Source organism: Malus sylvestris, chromosome 5 (assembly GCF_916048215.2).
Source record: "Malus sylvestris chromosome 5, drMalSylv7.2, whole genome shotgun sequence".
NCBI lineage: Eukaryota > Viridiplantae > Streptophyta > Magnoliopsida > Rosales > Rosaceae > Malus > Malus sylvestris.
Window position 1 is genome coordinate 46128654 of NC_062264.1, and position 18573 is coordinate 46147226.

The 18573-nt window shown below is 38.6% G+C and overlaps 3 protein-coding genes across 3 annotated transcripts; 1 reads left to right on the forward strand and 2 right to left on the reverse strand.

Moving 5' to 3' along the window:
• Window position 1: 1 nt before the first annotated feature.
• LOC126623948 (pyrophosphate--fructose 6-phosphate 1-phosphotransferase subunit beta-like) lies at window positions 2–5087 on the reverse strand. Its single transcript, XM_050292919.1, has 16 exons — window positions 4588–5087; window positions 4241–4402; window positions 4026–4147; window positions 3747–3800; window positions 3555–3661; window positions 3302–3407; window positions 2983–3046; window positions 2803–2891; window positions 2440–2571; window positions 2111–2281; window positions 1907–2022; window positions 1580–1691; window positions 1329–1413; window positions 1026–1070; window positions 849–917; window positions 2–259 (listed from the first exon to the last, which is right to left on the reverse strand). The coding sequence occupies exons 1-16, from the start codon at window positions 4784–4786 to the stop codon at window positions 183–185; spliced, it is 1710 nt and encodes a 569-aa protein (XP_050148876.1). The 5' UTR covers window positions 4787–5087; the 3' UTR covers window positions 2–182.
• A 1689-nt stretch (window positions 5088–6776) lies between these two features.
• LOC126623984 (probable transcription repressor OFP9) lies at window positions 6777–7290 on the forward strand. Its single transcript, XM_050292973.1, has one exon. The coding sequence runs from the start codon at window positions 6780–6782 to the stop codon at window positions 7284–7286; it is 507 nt and encodes a 168-aa protein (XP_050148930.1). The 5' UTR covers window positions 6777–6779; the 3' UTR covers window positions 7287–7290.
• Window positions 7291–14086: 6796 nt separating this feature from the next.
• LOC126623944 (uncharacterized) lies at window positions 14087–17397 on the reverse strand. The gene is made up of 6 exons (XM_050292917.1): window positions 16590–17397; window positions 16331–16480; window positions 16090–16197; window positions 15959–16003; window positions 15094–15797; window positions 14087–14940 (listed from the first exon to the last, which is right to left on the reverse strand). Exons 1-6 carry the CDS (start codon window positions 17362–17364, stop codon window positions 14287–14289), a joined length of 2436 nt encoding a protein of 811 aa, XP_050148874.1. The 5' UTR covers window positions 17365–17397; the 3' UTR covers window positions 14087–14286.
• Window positions 17398–18573: the final 1176 nt, after the last annotated feature.

Sequence of the window (18573 nt, forward strand, 5' to 3'; positions counted from 1 at the left end):
GTAAAGGGAAGTGATTTCTCACATACCTATTTATTACATTGTCTTAACACACTTCGATGCAGAATTTTGTTACATTGTCGTCCTTGAGCATAAAGTCACTATTCTACTCAAACGCAAGAGAACACAACTTTTCCTAAGGTCATATGAAATTTCACAAGCAAGGGCTACATGAAACTCTAAGCTTAAACAGAAACTCCGAGTTCCAAGAGTAGCGTGTGGCTGAGAGCGTTGGATGCTTGGCCATGAAATTGAATGGGACCTGCAATGGAAAGATTTTCAGATTAGTTGTGGAGAAATGTAGCTGCAGTTAAAACGGAAATCACAATATCGACTCATGGGCCTTTAAACGGGTCGGGTTTATCGGGTTTGGATCAGGTTCAATCCGACCCGTTAAGTTAACGTATCATCCGAACCCAAACCGTTAAGCTAACGGATCATCTGAACCCGACCTGTTTCATCCGTTAACACACGTTAACAATTATTATTATTTTTTTTTGCATAGAGTTTATTTTTTGTTGTTAAGATTTTACTAAAATTACTAAAACATCCTCAACTAACAGGTGCTAACGGGTCTAATGGATTGACCCAAAGTGACCCGTTATTTAACGGGTTCATCCGTTAGCAACCCGACCCGTTAAGCATCCACTCAAATACTAATATTAACGGGTAGGGTTGGGTCGGGCAAACGGGTCGGGTCCAAAATGCCAAGTCTACTCATGGCTAACAGTAATCGCTGATAGTTTTGTTGGACTCGGAAAAACCAGGCCAACCATGACAGTGGAGAAAACCAAGACTGAGAAAAGAAAAATACTCATGAAGTTCATAAAATATAGGTATTCATAACCCACCAGGACTGATGTAACGGTTGTTGATAGCCCAGTCGTTCCTCAGGGATGCAAATTTCTTGAATGGTGCACCTGAAAATTCAACATAAATCAAGAGTTTAAGTGTGATTGTTATAACATAATACTTGAATCACACTATGCCGAAAAACAGAAACATAAATACTCTTGAGAAATCTTTACCTTCAAGTTCTACCATTGCCTTCTTGATGACAGGCTTGAACTTACCTGGAAAACAAATTCAACAATCAGAAAATCTCCAATAATTTAGAAGGAATCAGATTGCCAAGATACCTCCAAGTACGTCTTATATAAGATCCTAAAGTACTATTTCCTACGGAAAACTTTTGAAAAACACAGAAGGCAATTTATCAGTTCAAAGATAACTGTCATTATTTTCGGAGAGACAATGATCTGATGGTATGCCTAGGACCCGGGAAAAGAACCTACAACTGCATAAAAACAATAACCAAAGATTTACTATACCATGTCTCCTTTCCACGTCCATTAATGAAGTCAATGCCGTTCCACCAACCGTCCATTCTTCCACAGGGGCATCCAAATTCCCAACCTGGATCCATGTCACGAAAAATAACATGCATAAAAAGACTTAATATTAAGAAATAATACAACTATGACAATGGAATACGGAACCAACTGCAACTAATACAAGCCTAATGAAGAAAGAATATATTTTGGCAGACTGAATAAATGAGACAGAGGATAGAGGTACAAACTGATGATATCAACCCAGTTTTTCCACTGTGAAGGAGAGCTCCAGCGGCATAACCCAATGCATAGCAGTATGTAGAATCAAAGTTGGTTGGTAAACCACATCTTCCTTCATACCTACAAAAAATAAGTGACAAAATGTGTACAAAAATAGGGATGCAAACATTAAGCAATATCTCCGATACACAACCACTAAACCTGTATCCTGATCAATCCATGCCAGCGAGCGAATCAGTTACCCTCAAAGCCCCAACTCATGGGTTGCACTTATTCTTAATCATTGAAACCACATTTAGCCAAAGGATTATGTCATTACGTTAAAAATTAAGTACCCGAAAAAGTGAGATTGTCCTTGGAAGTGGCCATTATATGAACCTTCCTGCTTCCTCTTCGCCAAGTCTGTCTCAACCATTTGAATAAGCATCTTCTCTGTTTCTATTTTGGCAACCTAGTGGTAAAAATAAACATTAGCATGCATGATGTGCCCAGAAAATCCCAGGACAGATTTAAGTCAAATTGGAAAATGAAAAATCTACCTGGACATTTCCATGAGGATCTCTTTCAAGCATCAACTGCTCTTGGATTGCTTCAGGTAGGAAATCAAAAAGCTCTAGAGATTGGCTTGTAAGTTTCTTTTTCCACAGCCCATCTTCATCTACAACCTCATGGGCCAGAATTTCATTCAATTCAGCAATAAGTTGCTGCACCTGCAAACGGCAAGGTTAAAAACATTATAAGTTAGTCAATGCAGTTATTTAAGTGTGCCTCTATGTGTGGAACAGTAGCACACTTGCTTTCCAAGTAAACAAAGGAATAAGGAGAAAGAAGGGTTTCAAGTTGTCATATTAAAGATCAAGGATAATACCTCGGGAATGAAATCAATTAGACCCTCAGGGATAAGTATGACACCATAGTTATAACCAAGGTCAGCACGCTTCAAGATTACATTCACAATGTGGTCAGTGACATTTTTCAGTGTCAGCTTCTTTGCAGCAACCTGAAGAAAGATATAAGTCAGATGTATTCGGCAAATGGATATCTTTTGGTTGCACCAATAGATTACTTTGCACCATATTAGTTTCCACAAGAATACATGATGAACATTAGAAAGTAAGTGTCGATCAAGTTGTGACAGAGACACCAATTCTTATTGCGTTAATACCAATTTAATTAATAAAAAAAAGCGATGTGAGCAAATTGAGTATGATGAAAAATATAACTGAAGTACCTCTTCTCCAATAATTGTAATGTTTGGATGAGTTTGCAAAGCACATTCTAATGTAATGTGTGAAGCCGCACGCCCCATAAGTCGTACAACTGCAGACAGAAGCACAAAATTATATTTTACACCGCAAACATAAGATTGAAAAATTTAAATATGTATCTAGTAGAAATTTGATTTACTTACAATGATAATATTTTCCAGTTGACCGGGCATCTATCATGACATTGCCAATCATTTCTGCATATATCTGCATAAAGTTTTTAACAGCCTATTACAATTATGCTAGAAGAGTGAATTTTAGCTAAATGTATCAAGTAAAGTGTCTAAATGCTCATTGAACTCCTGTGATTAGGAAGAATTTACACATGATACTTTAGGTATAGGAATTAAAGGTGCTTCCATGTTTGTGATGAGAAGATGAAAATTAATAACAATACAACATGGACCTGTACATTTGAGTTATTGATAGTGCCAAAAGAAAAAGAAATATGGTTATAGTCACCTTGCAAGCAGTGTCAAATCCAAAACTTATGGGGACCTCTTTGCATTTCAAGTCACCGTCAATGGTTTTGGGGCAACCTATCACACGAGTTTTCAAGTTCTTCACCCTGGTTTAACAGATAAAGAAAAAAATTACAAAACCCGAGAAACAATTATATCAAAACAAAAAGTAACCTACTCTCGTAATTGCATCAAAGGGCACCACGTTTGGAATGGCAAGTAAAATTATTCCAAAGAGCTTCTTCACAACATACGTGAAGTTTTCAGCAAGGAGGCAGGCATTTGTGTTTGAGTCATCTCCACCGATAACAACAAGCCCATCCAAATCAAGCTTCACGGCTGTTTCTTGTGCTTGTTTAAACTACAATACATATCCATTTAAAATGGTTACTTGGTTAGATAAACATACTTAACATGAATATCTTCACAAAGGAAACAAGAGCCACCTGCTCTGGAGATTCAATCTTGTCCCTTCCACTGCGAATCATATCGAAACCACCCTGATAAGACGAAAATACGAGCAACACGTCAATTGTCTTCTAGCCAAAATGAAGCTACACGTAATACAGATGCATATATGCAGCTAAATGTGTGCTGTATATCTTGCTTTCAAGAATTTAAGCATAGACACGCACATTTCCTCGCGCCAAATAATTGATCCTTACAACAATTAAGTTGAGGTAAAAGCTTCACACAAGGTAAAAATTCACACTCAAAACACTCACTTGATTTCTGTATGGATAAATATACTCGGGGGTAAGTTCGATATACTTGTTTTTCATGATCCCAGCAGGCCCGCCCCTGAAACCATACATTGTGCTTCCTTTGGCGCGGTCTTGCAAGTAATCTAACACCAAAACATCGATCGAAATCAACCAAAATTCGAAAAGCAATACAAAGTTTACGAAACATATAACAAATTGATAATTAAGATCCTCACCGAAAATTCCAGAAATCACATTGTGCCCCCCGGGCGCTTGGCCTCCAGATAAAACAACACCGATCTTCAACTTCTGCTCCGGTAGACCCGAATCGGAATCGCTTGGCGCCAACAGTGCAGATGGCTGACCGAAAACATTAGGAAACAACTTCGCGATCTCCTCTGAGAAACCGAAACAAGAAAGGATCAAATACGGAGTACAAAATCCAAAAAGCACGAATTCTACAGTCTGATCGCTAAATCTAATCGACTAACATTGAACTTCAAATTTTCTCCGAGATCAAACGCTAGAAAAACGCATGGATCCGAGCGCAAAGCGGAAGAAGAAGAAAGAATAATAAACTGACCTGGATTGCCGGCGGCGGAGCTAGCGGGACCGTCGACGACCTTGAAGGGCTTTCTGAGCACGGAAGGGAGGGGAAGTGCATGATCGATACGACTGGCCTGGACCTCGCTGTAGACGGAGGCGAATCGGCCGGTGACAGGTGCCGGAACTGACTCAACACCGGCAGCACCGGCGTTAGCAATCAGTGATGGCGAAGCCATTAAAACCTAACACGCACAGACAGTGTCTCCGAGATCTTCGAGTGTTTTGGTGCGACTGCGAACGGAGAGTGAAATCTATCGAATCGCGTTTGACTCCCGACAGTGAGAGTGCGGGCGTTTAAACGGGGAGTTGAGAAGGGTAGGAACGTCATTTCAGGTCATTGAACTCTCCGCATTGGAGCGGAATGTTAGGTGGCCCATTGGATGCGAGGGTGTTTCGGGAATTGGACGGAAGGGATTTGGAGATGTGGTGGTGTATGGTATGTTATGGTATGGTGGTCTAGACGGCAACGGATGTTGGTGGCGGGTTTTTCGTAGGTAGACACCTAACCCTCCTCCGGTGGTTGGTGGGCGCCAGAAATCTAGAGCGATTTGGCATATTCCGGAATCGCGGATCTTTCGTTTGCGTTCGAAACCAGGGTGTTTGGTGACAAGATTTGATTGGCAATTGGGTATCAAACTATTAGGCCCAATTGTTTGGGCCAATATTTGAGTTTCCAAATTATAGGCCCAATTCAAAACCCCAAATTAGTGGTTCGAGTCATAATTTTGTGTCCACTCAATACAAGCGTGCTAAATGAGAATCGGGCTAGTTTTTTACATCCACGGTGTATAAGGCATTTCTTTCATCTTATTGTGTTTCGGATTCAAATATTATCCCCTTCATTTAGTGTGAAGTAAAAAATTGTCTGTTATTAGAACTAGATGATTTTTCAAGTGAAGTTGAATTCTCCCTCCTGATTCTTCTCCCTCCTATCGCCTTCTATTTGAATGGTCAATTAGGAGCTCGTACGAAAAAAACCAAACAAAATTTAGCAAAATGGAATGAACTAACAAGTTAAACTACGAGCCCCTTCATCGAGTTGATGACTTTAGCTACCATGAGGTAGAAAAGCAATAATTAAAGCTTCGTGTGCAGAGAAAAACACTATTAATCAATTAAGCTACAAAGCTCTTGTTTGACGACTTTAGCCAGCATATCACTTTAATCTCAGGCTGCTATGCTTTTCTCTTTGCTTTATTAGTTACTAATGATCATTATCGCAACGCCGTCGACTTGTTTTAACAACTTGATTGCCAGTAAATGATGCTTTTCTACATATGGATTAAAGATGATCATCCATATGAATCCAAACAATGTGTTAACGACGTAATTTAATATAATTTCTTCTGCATTATTGGATAGGGCAACATGAAGAACTAAACAAGTCATTAATTTAGATGAATGGAATCTCTCCACTTCCTCTTATCATCTAAAACTTAAAAAAAGAGACTCTAGCAAAAGCACTTTTTGTGCCTAAACCATATAAGCACTGTAATCAAATAGGTTTTCGGCAATGTTAGGAAATGTTTAACTACAAAAAATTATTCTCATCTCATAAGTGCTTTTATTAGAAGCAAAATTCTACCTCAAAAAAGCTCTTCCAAATGCTTTTAAAGTCTTCTTGACAATCAAGAACTTACAACGACATTTGGCTAAAAATGTCAAAGGTGCTTAGGGATCATAGAGCACTTTCTAGAGAAGAACACGTTATGTGTTTCTTTTTCTTCAACAAGAAACACTTCAAAATGATTTTCCAAAAAAAAAAAAAAACTTTATATTTGTAATAAAAATTTCGAGGTGTTTCTAGTAAGAGCTCTTCTAATCAAGCGCTTACGAAGATAAGTACTTTCAACAAAAGCAAGCCCATACGGAGCCTTCCAAACAAGCTCTCATGGAATGGAACCACTACTTTTCATGTTAACCAAACTCTTCAAAAGGATGTGCCAACTAACGGTAATTAGACCCTACAAAGTAAACTATTAAGCATCATGATTACTGGCTCGATTAACTAAAAGAATGTTCCTCATTTGCCTTCTTGCATTCACCAACTCATCTATTAAAATGTTGTAAAACACAAGACACAATCATGATTAACAAACCCCACAAATGCCAAGGGTGCATAAATGATTAATTTGGCACAAAACTTCCTTCAAGGCTCCAATTCAAACCATGTCCAAAACGAAAGCGTCCTCCAAGAAGCAACAAAGAATATGCAAGGCATTGTGCTGCAGCGGCTGCCGGCTTAGCGTGTCTTCGTCTAGCTCGGAGGAAGTAGCCAGCTCTAGTTCCGATAGGTACCCTTCAATATCAAGCCTATCGCATGCCATGGTTCAAGAGAGACTCGACCAGATGATCAGGGAAGGGCAGGAGGGCTTGAGGCACGTTGATCATCGGAGAAGAAAGCAGCGAGCTGGTGATGATCATGATCAACTTCAAGCAGGAGGAGGGACTAAATTTGTTGTAATGGTTGCGATGGAGATGTGTTCTTATGATCCGAGGGAGGATTTCAGGGAGTCCCTGGTGGCGATGATAGTGGCAAACCGAATACAAGAGCCGAAAGATCTTCGTAGCCTCTTGAATTATTATGTTTCGATGAATTCAGATGAGTATCGTGGGCTTATACTCGAGGTGTTTCATGAAGTTTGCTCTGATTTTTTCTTATGTAAATTCCATTAACTGATGAGCATATTCTAATTATCTAAATCCAATCCAATCCAACTATGGAAAAGCGGCTTTGAACTTGAGTGCATGGAGGGAAACACACAACTCTTTCTAATTTGCCCATAATTTAAATTTAACACAAAAACAAAATTGTGACATTATATTGGGGAGAAAAGAAGACGAACCCATATGAAATATTCAAATGATAACTACAAATCTAACAATAACTTACGTTGCAAATTTTTTGAATCTGCACCACATATTCTGCCGCGACGAAAGTTTATGTGATTCTTGCCCCTTATTGATCTCCTCTTGGGAAGGGCAAGAAAGCGGAGTAAGGCATTGAAAAACCAGGCATCAATTGTCTGAAACATGACTTTGGACGTCTGATACATATGAAATTGAAGCAGGCCGAATAGAGGGACTGGGAAAAAAGGCAATAGGGTAAAGTACAGACTTTGTTCATTTCATCTCGACGCGAATCAAGAGCAAAATGGTGGCGGCAAAGGCGAGCATGGTGGTTGCCATGTGATGAGGCGATATTATACTATTTATTTTACCCTATTCTTAGTTATAATTTATTGGTTATTTTGTGAGAATTTTGATACTTTGTTATATATTTTCAATGTAGGACATTCGACTTCCTTTGGAGTAAAAAGTGATTAAACGGATGAATTTTGGAGTGATTCTAATTGGAGGATGTTCGTGAGTCTTTCAAGATAATTGTATCAAAATTCCAGATTTTTCTACCAAGCCATTTGACTGTGGTGAAGAAATAAAGGTCCAGCGATCAGCTTTCCCAGATTGACATTTCTGGACGTTTTGGGTATTTTGAAGTTTAAGATGACATATTTTGAGAAAGATTCCTTCTGAGGATTTGTAGGAGACGTCTTCATCTTTCAAAAGAGACATTTTGGGACTAAATTGGAGTTGATTTGGTCAGTCAAAAGATGAATTTTCTGAGAAGTCCGAATTTTAGCCCGGAATTATTAAAGAATGTACTTAAGCTAATTTTTTTCTTAAATTAACTTTTAAAAAAATTATGTAGACTATCGTAAATTAATTTTATGAACATTTTAATCTAAAAATATTTAAATTCCGATAAATATTAAAAAATCACTAAATCTTTCCACAAAGCAAACCTTCAACTTTCACCAACCGTTCAACTTTCATCAAACTTTCAACTTTCACCAACCGTTCAACTTTTATCAATCATCCTCTATATAAACACAGGTCAAATATCAATTGATCACACAATCTTTCAACCTTTAATCATCCTCTATATTCACCAATCTTTCAACTTTCAAAGTGTTTTTCTTTCCTAAAAATCCTCAATATTTCATCAATGGGTGATAGAAGAAGGCTTAGTAGGGTAATACAGATGACACAATACCAAGCAAGGCTTGACATTGAGGATGCAGAAATGATCAACGCCGAAGCTGAACTTGCAAACTCACTTATGCAATATGAGCACCATGCCGAATCTAGCCATCGTGGTTCTGTCACGAGACGTTCATTTGTGCAACGTGATAGAGAAGAGGTGTCATGACCGAATGATGAAAGATTATTTCATCGAGCATCCGAGATTTCCTGCTCATGATTTTCGGAGGCGGTTTCGGATGAGGAGAGAGCTTTATGAAGGGAACTTTAACGAAAAACTCCCGGTACTGTTTACTTTAACGAAAAACCACATTTTAAGACTAAAAAGTCAATCCTGATACTATTCACTTTATCCCTTATTTTGTCCTTATCGTTAAAACTCAAAGTTTTCAAGCCATTTTCATTAGTTTTCCTCTTTTTGAAAGCATCTTGAATGCAGTTGTCAATCATGACCACTACTTTGCAAGGAAGATAGATGTCGTAGGCCAAAAAAGTCTATCACCTCATCAGAAGCTCACATCTGCATTTCGGATGCTAGCTAATGAGTGCTTTGCAGACTCGACTGACGAGTATTGCCGACTTGCGAAGAGTATTGCCATTGAGAACCTAAAGCGCTTCTGTCAGGCAATTCAAGCCATAGATGGAGCCATATACCTTCGCAAGCCAAATCGTAAAGACTTGAAGAGGCTTCCACGCAAGGCAGACAAAAGAGGCTTCCCTAACATAATAGGAAGTCTCGATTGTATGCATTGGGAGTAGAAGAATTGTCTTACTAAGAGAATCACAAAGAAATTCGCTAGAAGTCAAGTTTTTCGGTGCTGGAATTCTGACTTGGATCGTTGAATCCTGGTGAAGCAGAAGTCCGTAAAACTACAACCATTGAGTAGGAACGAAATTTATGTTTAAGCCTCGATCTTCAATTTGTCTGTTTAATATTATTTCGTTTTGTTCATACTTTGTTAATTTATTTATTCGCATTTATCATTGATTGCTAATATTTATCCAACAGAGGTTGCTGCTATTGCTGCTTCAACGTACTTAATATATGCTTTCTTTGCTTAATTAATTAATTAACAAAACAATCGAATATTTAAAGATTAATTAATATTTTTTATTGTTAGCTTATTGTGAGGTTAAGTCCAACTCCTTTAGACCATCTCCAACCATTGGGCTAAAAGTCAAATTTTTTTAGCCCATAAACAACTTTTCTGCTTCAACCCTTCTGGCCTAAAATTTTAGCTTGGGATTATTAAAGAATGAACTTAGGTTATTTTTTTCTTTCTTAAATTAACTTTAAAAATGTAAGATCCCACATCGCCCAGGGGAGTGATCCTTATATGTATATTCCCTTCCCTACCTAGCATGATGCATTTTGGGAGCTCAATGGCTTCAGGTTCCATTGGAACTCTGAAGTTAAGCGAGTAGAGCGCGAGAGCAATCCCATGATGGGTGACCTACTGAGAAATTCTCGTGTGAGTTCCCAGAAACAAAACCGTGAGGGCGTGGTCGGGGCCCGAAGCGAACAATATCGTGCTACGCTGGTGGAGCGAGCCCGGGATGTGGTAGACCCTAGGTCGGGATGTGATAGATTTGGTATCAGAGCCTAACTCTGGCCGTGGTGTGCCGACAAGGTCATCGGGCCTTTTAAGGGGGGTGAATTGTAAGATCCCACATCGTCCAGGGAAGTGATTCTTATATGTATATTTTCATCCATACCTAGCATGAGGCATTTTGGGAGCTCATTGACTTCGGGTTCCTTTGGAACTCCAAAGTTAAGCGAGTAGTTTGTGAGAGCAATCCCATTATGGGTGCACCACTGGAAAGTTCTCGTGTGAGTTCCCAAAAACAAAACCGTGAGGGCGTGGTCGGGGTCTGAAGCGGACAATATCATGTTACGGTGGTGAAGCGGGGCCGGGATGTGACAAAAAAAAATTATGTAGACTATCGTAAATTAATTTTATGAACATTTTAATCTAAAAATATTTAAATTCCGATAAATATTGAAAAATCACTAAATCTTTCCACAAAGCAAGCCTTCAACTTTCACCAATCTTTCAACTTTCACCAAACTTTTAACTTTCACCAATCGTTCAACTTTCACCAAACTTTCAACGTAAGTACTTCTTCCTCTTTGGAGTGTATTTGTTGAGGTCCTCCATCATTAAATTTATTTCGAACCTCTCTTGCTCCCTATCCCCTTCTTCCTTCATTTGCAAGCGCATTCGGGCCGTTTTTTTGGTGAATTTTGAGTTAAATAATTTTTTTTAATTATTTTAGCCATTGGATTTAAATTTGGGTCGTTAGATCTTTTTTTTACTGTTAGATTTAATTATATTCAATCTTAGTTGTTGGATTTAATGTATTTTAAAATTACATTTAAAAAAAAAAATTTGAATCTGGACCGTTGGATCAACCAACGGTCCAAAAAGCCCAACCGTTGGATGATAAAAAGAGTCGTTGGGTTGGGTTTGGTGGCACGCGCTAACAGCGGGGCCCACCTTGTAGGGTGTCGAAGGGCTCAGCCCGCGTGGGGCGAGTTGGGTGCGTGATCGGGCTGAGAATGGGTTGGGAAAGGGAGAGTCCACGCGTTTCTGGGCTATTCCTTGGGGGGAATTTGGCCCTCAATTGGCATTTGGCTTGGGTTGGGTTGGATTTTTGGGGGGGGGGGGGAATAGGGGGAAATTTGGCATTTAGCCCAGGATTGAAGAGAATCTTAGTGTAGATAATATTGATTGTTCAAAAAATAAAATTACCATTTTCTATTACCCTTTAAAATATGCTTTATCCGTACAAGCATCTACCTTTGCAGGCATGCAACACATGCCTCGGTTAAATCATTTTTTTTTTAACTTGAGGGATGTAGCTGAGTAATATAAACTAAACGGAAACAACCGTAGAACGTAACAAGGGTGTTTGTTTATCATTTCTTTGTAGAAAATTACGTCTCATGTCCTCGAACAGGTACATACATATATACAACACAAGATACAAGTTGCTCTGGTGAGCTCTGTCCAGTGAGTAAGGAGGGGCTGCGCGCGGCCTTCCCTTGAGTAGCACGGATATGCTGCAATTGTCTTTCCTCGTAATCTGTAGCTGTCCGTCGGTGTACATTGTCAGCAACCACGACTCGGCATTGCCACTCGAGATGGGTAAACCTTTGAAAGGTGTGAGGCTGTCACCGGCTGTGTAAATATCTGTGTCTGATTTTCTGTATAATTGGACAAGTCAATTTGCAGCACCAAACAAGCCATTTTAGAGGAATGGAATCTCTCGACAAGAATTGAAGAATGGAATCCGTCCACCCGAGGAATTGGAGATAATCGAATTTATTCAACCTAAAACGTAAAGGAGACTTTAGCGAAAGCACTTTGTATTTAAACCATATAAGCACTTTAATCAGTAGGCTTTTGGGCATCCTTGGAAATCTTTCACTAAAAAGAACTTATTCACATATAAAAAAATTCGCACATCAGGTGCTGCATCATTTTCATTCACTATGCCAGAGACCATCTTTTAGTACGATCGAGCCTATAGATAAAACGGCGATTCAACAGGTACCGCCGAATTAACAGTACAAACTTCATTGAAAGGCAATTAACAAGCCGTCCCATTGGCTAAGTTATAACTGGGTCAGTTACTGTTGGAATTTATTAGGTTTATTTAGGAAATTAATTAGAGATTTGTTTTAATTTTGTAGTAGGGTATTTTTGGCATTTACGCATTAGGGTTTCTTAGATTTATTGCTCTAGAAATAGAGCTTGTAATTTAGTTTGAGGATCAAGTCAGTCACAATGTAGTCTCTAGGGTTTTTGTAGCCGTCTTGGCATTCTCAATTTGTTCAATAAAATTCCTATTATTTTGTAGTCTTGTTTGTTCCGCACTCTGATATTCAACTTGGTATCAGAGCAGGTTCGATCCTTATGGTTCAATCCGTTCTTGTTGGTATCAATTTGTTTTGTCGCTTTTTGTTTTTTGGTTTAGTTTGGGTCTCGTTTAGGCTTTCGCTTCCGCTTTGGTCCGTGTCCTTTGTTCTTGGTCACTCTGTTTTTGTTCATTTTGTCTTTGGATTTTTGTTTATGTTCTTTGTCTTTGGATTTCGGTATTGACCGTCAAATTGTGTTAGTCTTGTCCGTAGATTTTTTACGTTTTCTGGTTTGGTTTTCAGTTTGTCCTTGGTAGTCTTCAAGAAAGGAAAAAAAAATCTGTTTTTTGAAAAAAGGAATTTGGTGAATCCATCGCACTAGGATTTCTGCATTCCCCAGCCCCACCCTGCATCTGGATCCGTCCACAACCGTACCCTCGCGGAAAAAAAGAAAAGAAAAAAAGGAGGCTAGTGATGTTGGTTCGCACAGAAGAAAAAAAGGAAGGAGGTTGGTGATGTTGGTTCGCACAGAAGGTGAAAAAAAAAAAAGGAATCACACAGAAGGAAAAAAAGGAAGAAAGAAGGAAGAAAAAAAAATATTTGGTTGGATTTTTTGTTTGTTTGTTAGGCATCGGCATCGACATTTGCACTGGTACTGGCATTGGAATCTTGCACTGGCATGGAAATCTTGCACTGGCATTGGAATCTTGCACTTGCATCGGTGAAATTTCGTATTGAAATTGGCATCGGTATTGGCATCGGCATTGGAATCGGCATCAGCATCGGTATTGGCATCAGCATTGGAATTTGGAGGCTTGCATCCACATCTGCTTGTTGGCAAACTCATGTCATGTACCGCCATGAGTTTGACGGGGGGTGTTGGAATTTATTAGGTTTATTTAGGAAATTAATTAGAGATTTGTTTTGATTTTGTAGTAGGGTATTTTTGGCATTTACGCATTAGGGTTTCTTAGGTTTATTGCTCTATAAATAGAGCTTGTAATTTAGTTTGAGGATCAAGTCAGTCACAATGTAGTCTCTAGGGTTTTTGTAGCCGTCTTGGCATTCTCAATTTGTTCAATAAAATTCCTATTATTTTGTAGTCTTGTTTGTTCCGCATTTTGATATTCAACTGTTACATGATGTACAAGTCCATGGAAGCCATGAAATCGGCTGCAACTATCGCACACGCTTCAGGAGCCATGCATGGCCCTCTAAGAGGGGATTGCAGTGTAAACAAATACAGACACTGTTACAAGACTCTAGACAGGGAGCGTTACCAAATATACATATATACACATACATGTGTGTGCACATCAATGTGGTTTAAACTTGTATGCTTATAAGAAGCACACATATAGATTCTGTAACATTACCTGCAATTCTTCGTACAACAGGCTAAATCCAAGAGTCTTGATTAGTCTAATCAACTTTATTACGCTTAAATATGATTTTTTTTCTCTTAATTTTATTACAAGCGATATCATTATTTAATTTATGCGAAGAGAAGAGGGTAGGGTTTGAACTCAGGTAATGATGATTACAAATCAATAAAAGCATGCAAGAGACATAATTTTTAGCAACAATTTGTGACAAGCCTTTATTCTTCACTTATTGCCCGTACTTGTGAATGAAGACACAATAACATTGTTAAAATAGGAAGAAAATAAGAAAAATCCCAAATATTCAAATGATAACAATAAATAAAATATTTATGTTGCAAGATGGTGAATCTGCACCATATATTGTGCTCTGACGAAAAGTGTATGTGATTCAATGCGCCTTGGTCTTCCAAATTAATTTCTTCTTGCGAAAGCCAAGGGAGCGGAGTAAGGGTTTGAAAAACCAGGCATCCATTTTCAGAAACATGGTTTTGACAAATTGATACACAGGAAACTGAAGCAGGCCGAATAGAGGGACTGGAAAAAAGGCAATAGGGTAAAATAGAGACTTGGTCCATTTTTTCTCGATGCGAATCAAGAGCAAAATAGTGGCAGCAAAGGCGAGCATGGTGGTTGCCATGGACAAGAAGAGAAAGATGAATCCTATCATGACCTTGTGAGGAATGCTTTTAACGAAATTTGGGTACTCGAGAGGGGAGGAGAGGACCGAGAGAAAGAATGCCACAGAAGATAATGAGCAGGCGATGGCCACAACGTCCATGCTGGTAAAGAGCCAAAAGAGAGGATTGTTCTCGAAAACAGGACGACCATTTTGCTCGTTACCCCCTGGAATGGCGTAGGCGGCTGCAAAGACCACAGTGGCCACTAGCACCGCCACGGTTGAGCATGACCGAGCCGTTTCTTTTACCCAATCTTGTGCGGACTTCAGAAGCTCGTCATGCCCAGCGTTGAACAACTCCTCCTCTGTCTGATCGTTGTCGTTGTGGTGCATGATGTAATGAGGTGGTAACATCTCTTTTATACGCTGACACAAACACACATACACATTTATCATGTCAACGTATAGATTTTGTAATAGAAATATTTGTCTAACAACATAAGTATTTATAAGGTCGATAGACTTAATCAGTAATACAAATATCTGTGTGACAAGATAAGTCTAGTAAGAGAACATTACCTGCTTCCAGAGCAGCTCTTTTTGCAATTCCATGGCAGGGCCTATTACTTTCTGAGCCACTGCTATAGAGTAGTAAGTTCTATCTGCAGCCTGGTGCAATATGGTGTTTCCATTGCGGTCTATCCTCATACTCAGCTTTGACATCAGAGTTGGTTCGCTTTCGATAAGATCAAGGATATTTTCCCGACGGTTCTTAATGGCCAGATGCAAAATGTTGCGTTCGTAACGGTTAACATGCTCGGCTGCCTGAGGACGTTGCTCAAGTATCTCCCGCACAATGGGTTCAATTCCTTTGATAGTTGCTATAAGCAATGGGGAAGAGTTGTATAATTCACTCCTCGCCTCCTTTCTCGATTTGGTTGCTTCCTTTTCTTTTTCATATCTATCGAATTCGGTTATCTCCCTGACCCAAGAGAAATGCTTATCTGCGGCCGCGTTTCCTTTTTCACCACCTTCATCACCATTTGTCGTACCGGATTTGGTTGCTTCCTTTTCTTTATCAGGTTTTTCCCATAGAGAAATGGTCCTGATTTTTGCTTGCTTACTAGGAGTCAACAAAGAATGGTCGTCCAACTTGACGAGCAATTGGATGAGTTTATTCAGAAATTTTTTGTTTTTCTTCTCCTTCCATATCATGTAGATTACCTCTTTCTGTGGGCCTCCTATTCCTATCCATTGCATGGTCAAGCATATGTATACATTAACTAAAGTGGCATAGGAAGATGTTATCAGCACTCTAAAGAAATTATCATGAACTCTTCATCTTGTTATATAAAATCATAAGAAATAAGTAAATAATATTTCTTTTTAAAGTTCCAATAACAAAAGTTCGCCTTAATGAAAATGGGGCGGAAAATAAACAAACCTTTAGCAAGGGAGTCCCATAATGAATAGTAAGCCTTCATAACAACTGCCAAACATTTAATGCATGCAACTTCGTTAGAATAGTGAAAAAAATCCAATTCGATCAATTAATGAGATTACAAATTTGATTACCTGCAAGCTTTTTCCGAAAGACGGATGGACGGGGATGGTTGCCATCCATGCCGCTCTCCACATCATCCTTCTGATGTGGTGTGACCACATTTCCTCCATCAGGAAGGCCTGCATATATAATGATATTAAGTATGAGATTACTGCTTCATTAAAAAAAAAAAAAAAACATGCTTGCACCTGTGTATATATACCATGCGTATGTGCGCACACATATAGCAGTTTGTAGGGTAATGGGACTTACAATAATAAATTAGCATCTTCCATTTGCTTTCTTCAAAATTTGGATAAAAGGCAGTTGGCATTTGGGCTAGCAACTGAAGGCTTGTCAATCCTTTATCTTCCTCAAGGAGCGCTAGAGATGGGTATTTCTCCAATAACCAAATAGCAGTCTCTGCGTTGTAGAAGACAAAGAGCAAAAGTTATTAATCTACATTGCGGGTTCTCACATAGAGAGAGAGAGAGAGAGAGAGAGAGAGAGAGAGAGAGAGAGAGAGAGAGACCAAAATGTTGCGCAACGACTGTGATATGAAGAACGGACATTTTGTCATCTCTGTGGAAGTGCCTCCAAAGATTGTCCGCCTGTAGTTTGTCGGCATAAAGCTTGACCAAGTCCGTGTGACCGAGAGCAGCTGCCCTGAAGAGCGGAGTTTCTCCTAAATAGTTCCGAGTCTCCAGCAGCTGCAGCGCATAATTCTCTGAATCCCGAGCCTTCTGCTTCTGCAGCTCATTCTCTAAATCCCGAGCCTCCCGCAGCAGCAGCTCATAATTCTCTAAATCCCGAGCCTCCCGCAGCTGCGGCGCATAATTCTCTTTATCAGTACTACTAGTACTGATCTTGACCTCTTCTGGAACAGGCTTGTTGAAGTTGCTCACCAGGTACTCTGCCGCTTCCTTATTGCCGGACACACTCACCTCGTGGAGAGTATTGTTTCCGTACTTATTTGGAACCCTCACAGCTTTCATCTTGTCATTGATTGAACAGAGTATGTTGATAAGCATTTCGAGGACTTTTTTACCTTGTGATTTGCTGCTGTAAGAAGCCGCAAGGTGTAATACAGTGTCCCCGTCCACTGTCATTTCTTCGCGCATTATTTCCGGATGATTCTCGAACATTTCCTTCAGCTCTTCACATTTCTGTTCCATGGCATATTTATAGGAATCTTTCAACTTTTCCATTTTCTTTAATCTCTCTCTCTCTTTCTGATCCGGCCGAGAGCTATCCTCTCCCTCTTTCATCAGATCCGACCGAACCGTTAGCGTTTTCCAGTACTCCATTTGTAGTGTACCAGATAGCTTGGGGCATGTAATGCGGCGGTTGTTGCTTTGATTTATAGGCAGCTGCAGCTGCAGCTGCTGCTATATGCTTTACTTAATTAAGTAACAAAGAATATTGAATGATGAAGCATAAAGGATCGAAGAGTTAAAGGTTACTTGCTGTTTTTTAGCTGTACGTGCTTTCTCCGTACAAGCATCTACCTTGCTTATAATATTAGGTTTTAATTATGGATAAAGTGACTAAATTTTGAAACTCAATTTTGCAAATTCAATTATGTGGTTGTTGATGATTAGATTGTAGATAATGTTAAGGAGACTAAACTTTTAAACCAAATTTACAAATTAAATAATGTATCACAAATAAAAAATAAACCCGTTGATCAATCATTAATATTCGCATAATTTAATTTACAAATTTTAGTTTAAGAATTTGATATCCGATACCTTCAACTATAAATTGTTTTCACAAAGTGTGAAACACGTCTAGCTACAATATACATTTATATTCGAAAGAATGTTGGAAATCATAATGCATACAACGATCGAATATTTAAACGTTTATCGCCATTTTCTTGCACCCCTTTTAAATATGCTTCATCCGTACAAGCATGTACCTTTGCAAGCATGCAACACATTCCTCGATTAAATATATATTTTTTTATTTGAGGGATGTAATAGTAGGATGAAAATAATGTTAGGGAAATCAAATTTGTAAATTAAACAATATGTCACCAATAAAGAATAGGTACTAATACGAAATAAACACGTTAATCAACATTTAAGTAATAATCATATCATTAATTTCTATGTTATTTAGTTTGCAAAACTTAAACTTTTTCTCACATCATCCAGTAGTATAATATCAACGAAATGAAAACAACCGACAAAATGTAACAAAGAATATTGAATTAAGTAACAAAGAATATTGAATGATGAAGCATAGAGGATCGAAGAGTTAAAGGTTGCTTGCTGTTTTTTAGCCGTACCTGCTTTGTCCGTACAAGCATCTACCTTTGCTTATAATATTAGGTTTTAATTATGGATAATACTAGGATGACCAAATTTTGAAACTCAATTTTGTAAACTAAATTATATGGTTGTTGATGATTTGATTGTAGTTAATGTTAAGGAGACTAAATTTTTAAACCAAATTTACAAATTAAATAATATATTACAAATATAAAATAAACACGTTGATCAACACTTAAT

Coding starts and splice junctions, on each gene's coding strand:
- LOC126623948 (XM_050292919.1), bottom strand. CDS start 4,786: ATGGCTTCGCCATCACTGATTGCTAACGCCGGTGCTGCCGGTGTTGAG. Junction 3,801..4,025: donor TTTATCCATACAGAAATCAA/GTGAGTGTTTTG, acceptor TCGTCTTATCAG/GGTGGTTTCGATATGATTCG. Junction 918..1,025: donor GGCAATGGTAGAACTTGAAG/GTAAAGATTTCT, acceptor TTGAATTTTCAG/GTGCACCATTCAAGAAATTT.
- LOC126623984 (XM_050292973.1), top strand. CDS start 6,780: ATGTCCAAAACGAAAGCGTCCTCCAAGAAGCAACAAAGAATATGCAAG.
- LOC126623944 (XM_050292917.1), bottom strand. CDS start 17,364: ATGGAGTACTGGAAAACGCTAACGGTTCGGTCGGATCTGATGAAAGAG. Junction 16,198..16,330: donor GAAGATGCTAATTTATTATT/GTAAGTCCCATT, acceptor TTATATATGCAG/GCCTTCCTGATGGAGGAAAT. Junction 15,798..15,958: donor ATGGGACTCCCTTGCTAAAG/GTTTGTTTATTT, acceptor ATGCCACTTTAG/TTAATGTATACATATGCTTG.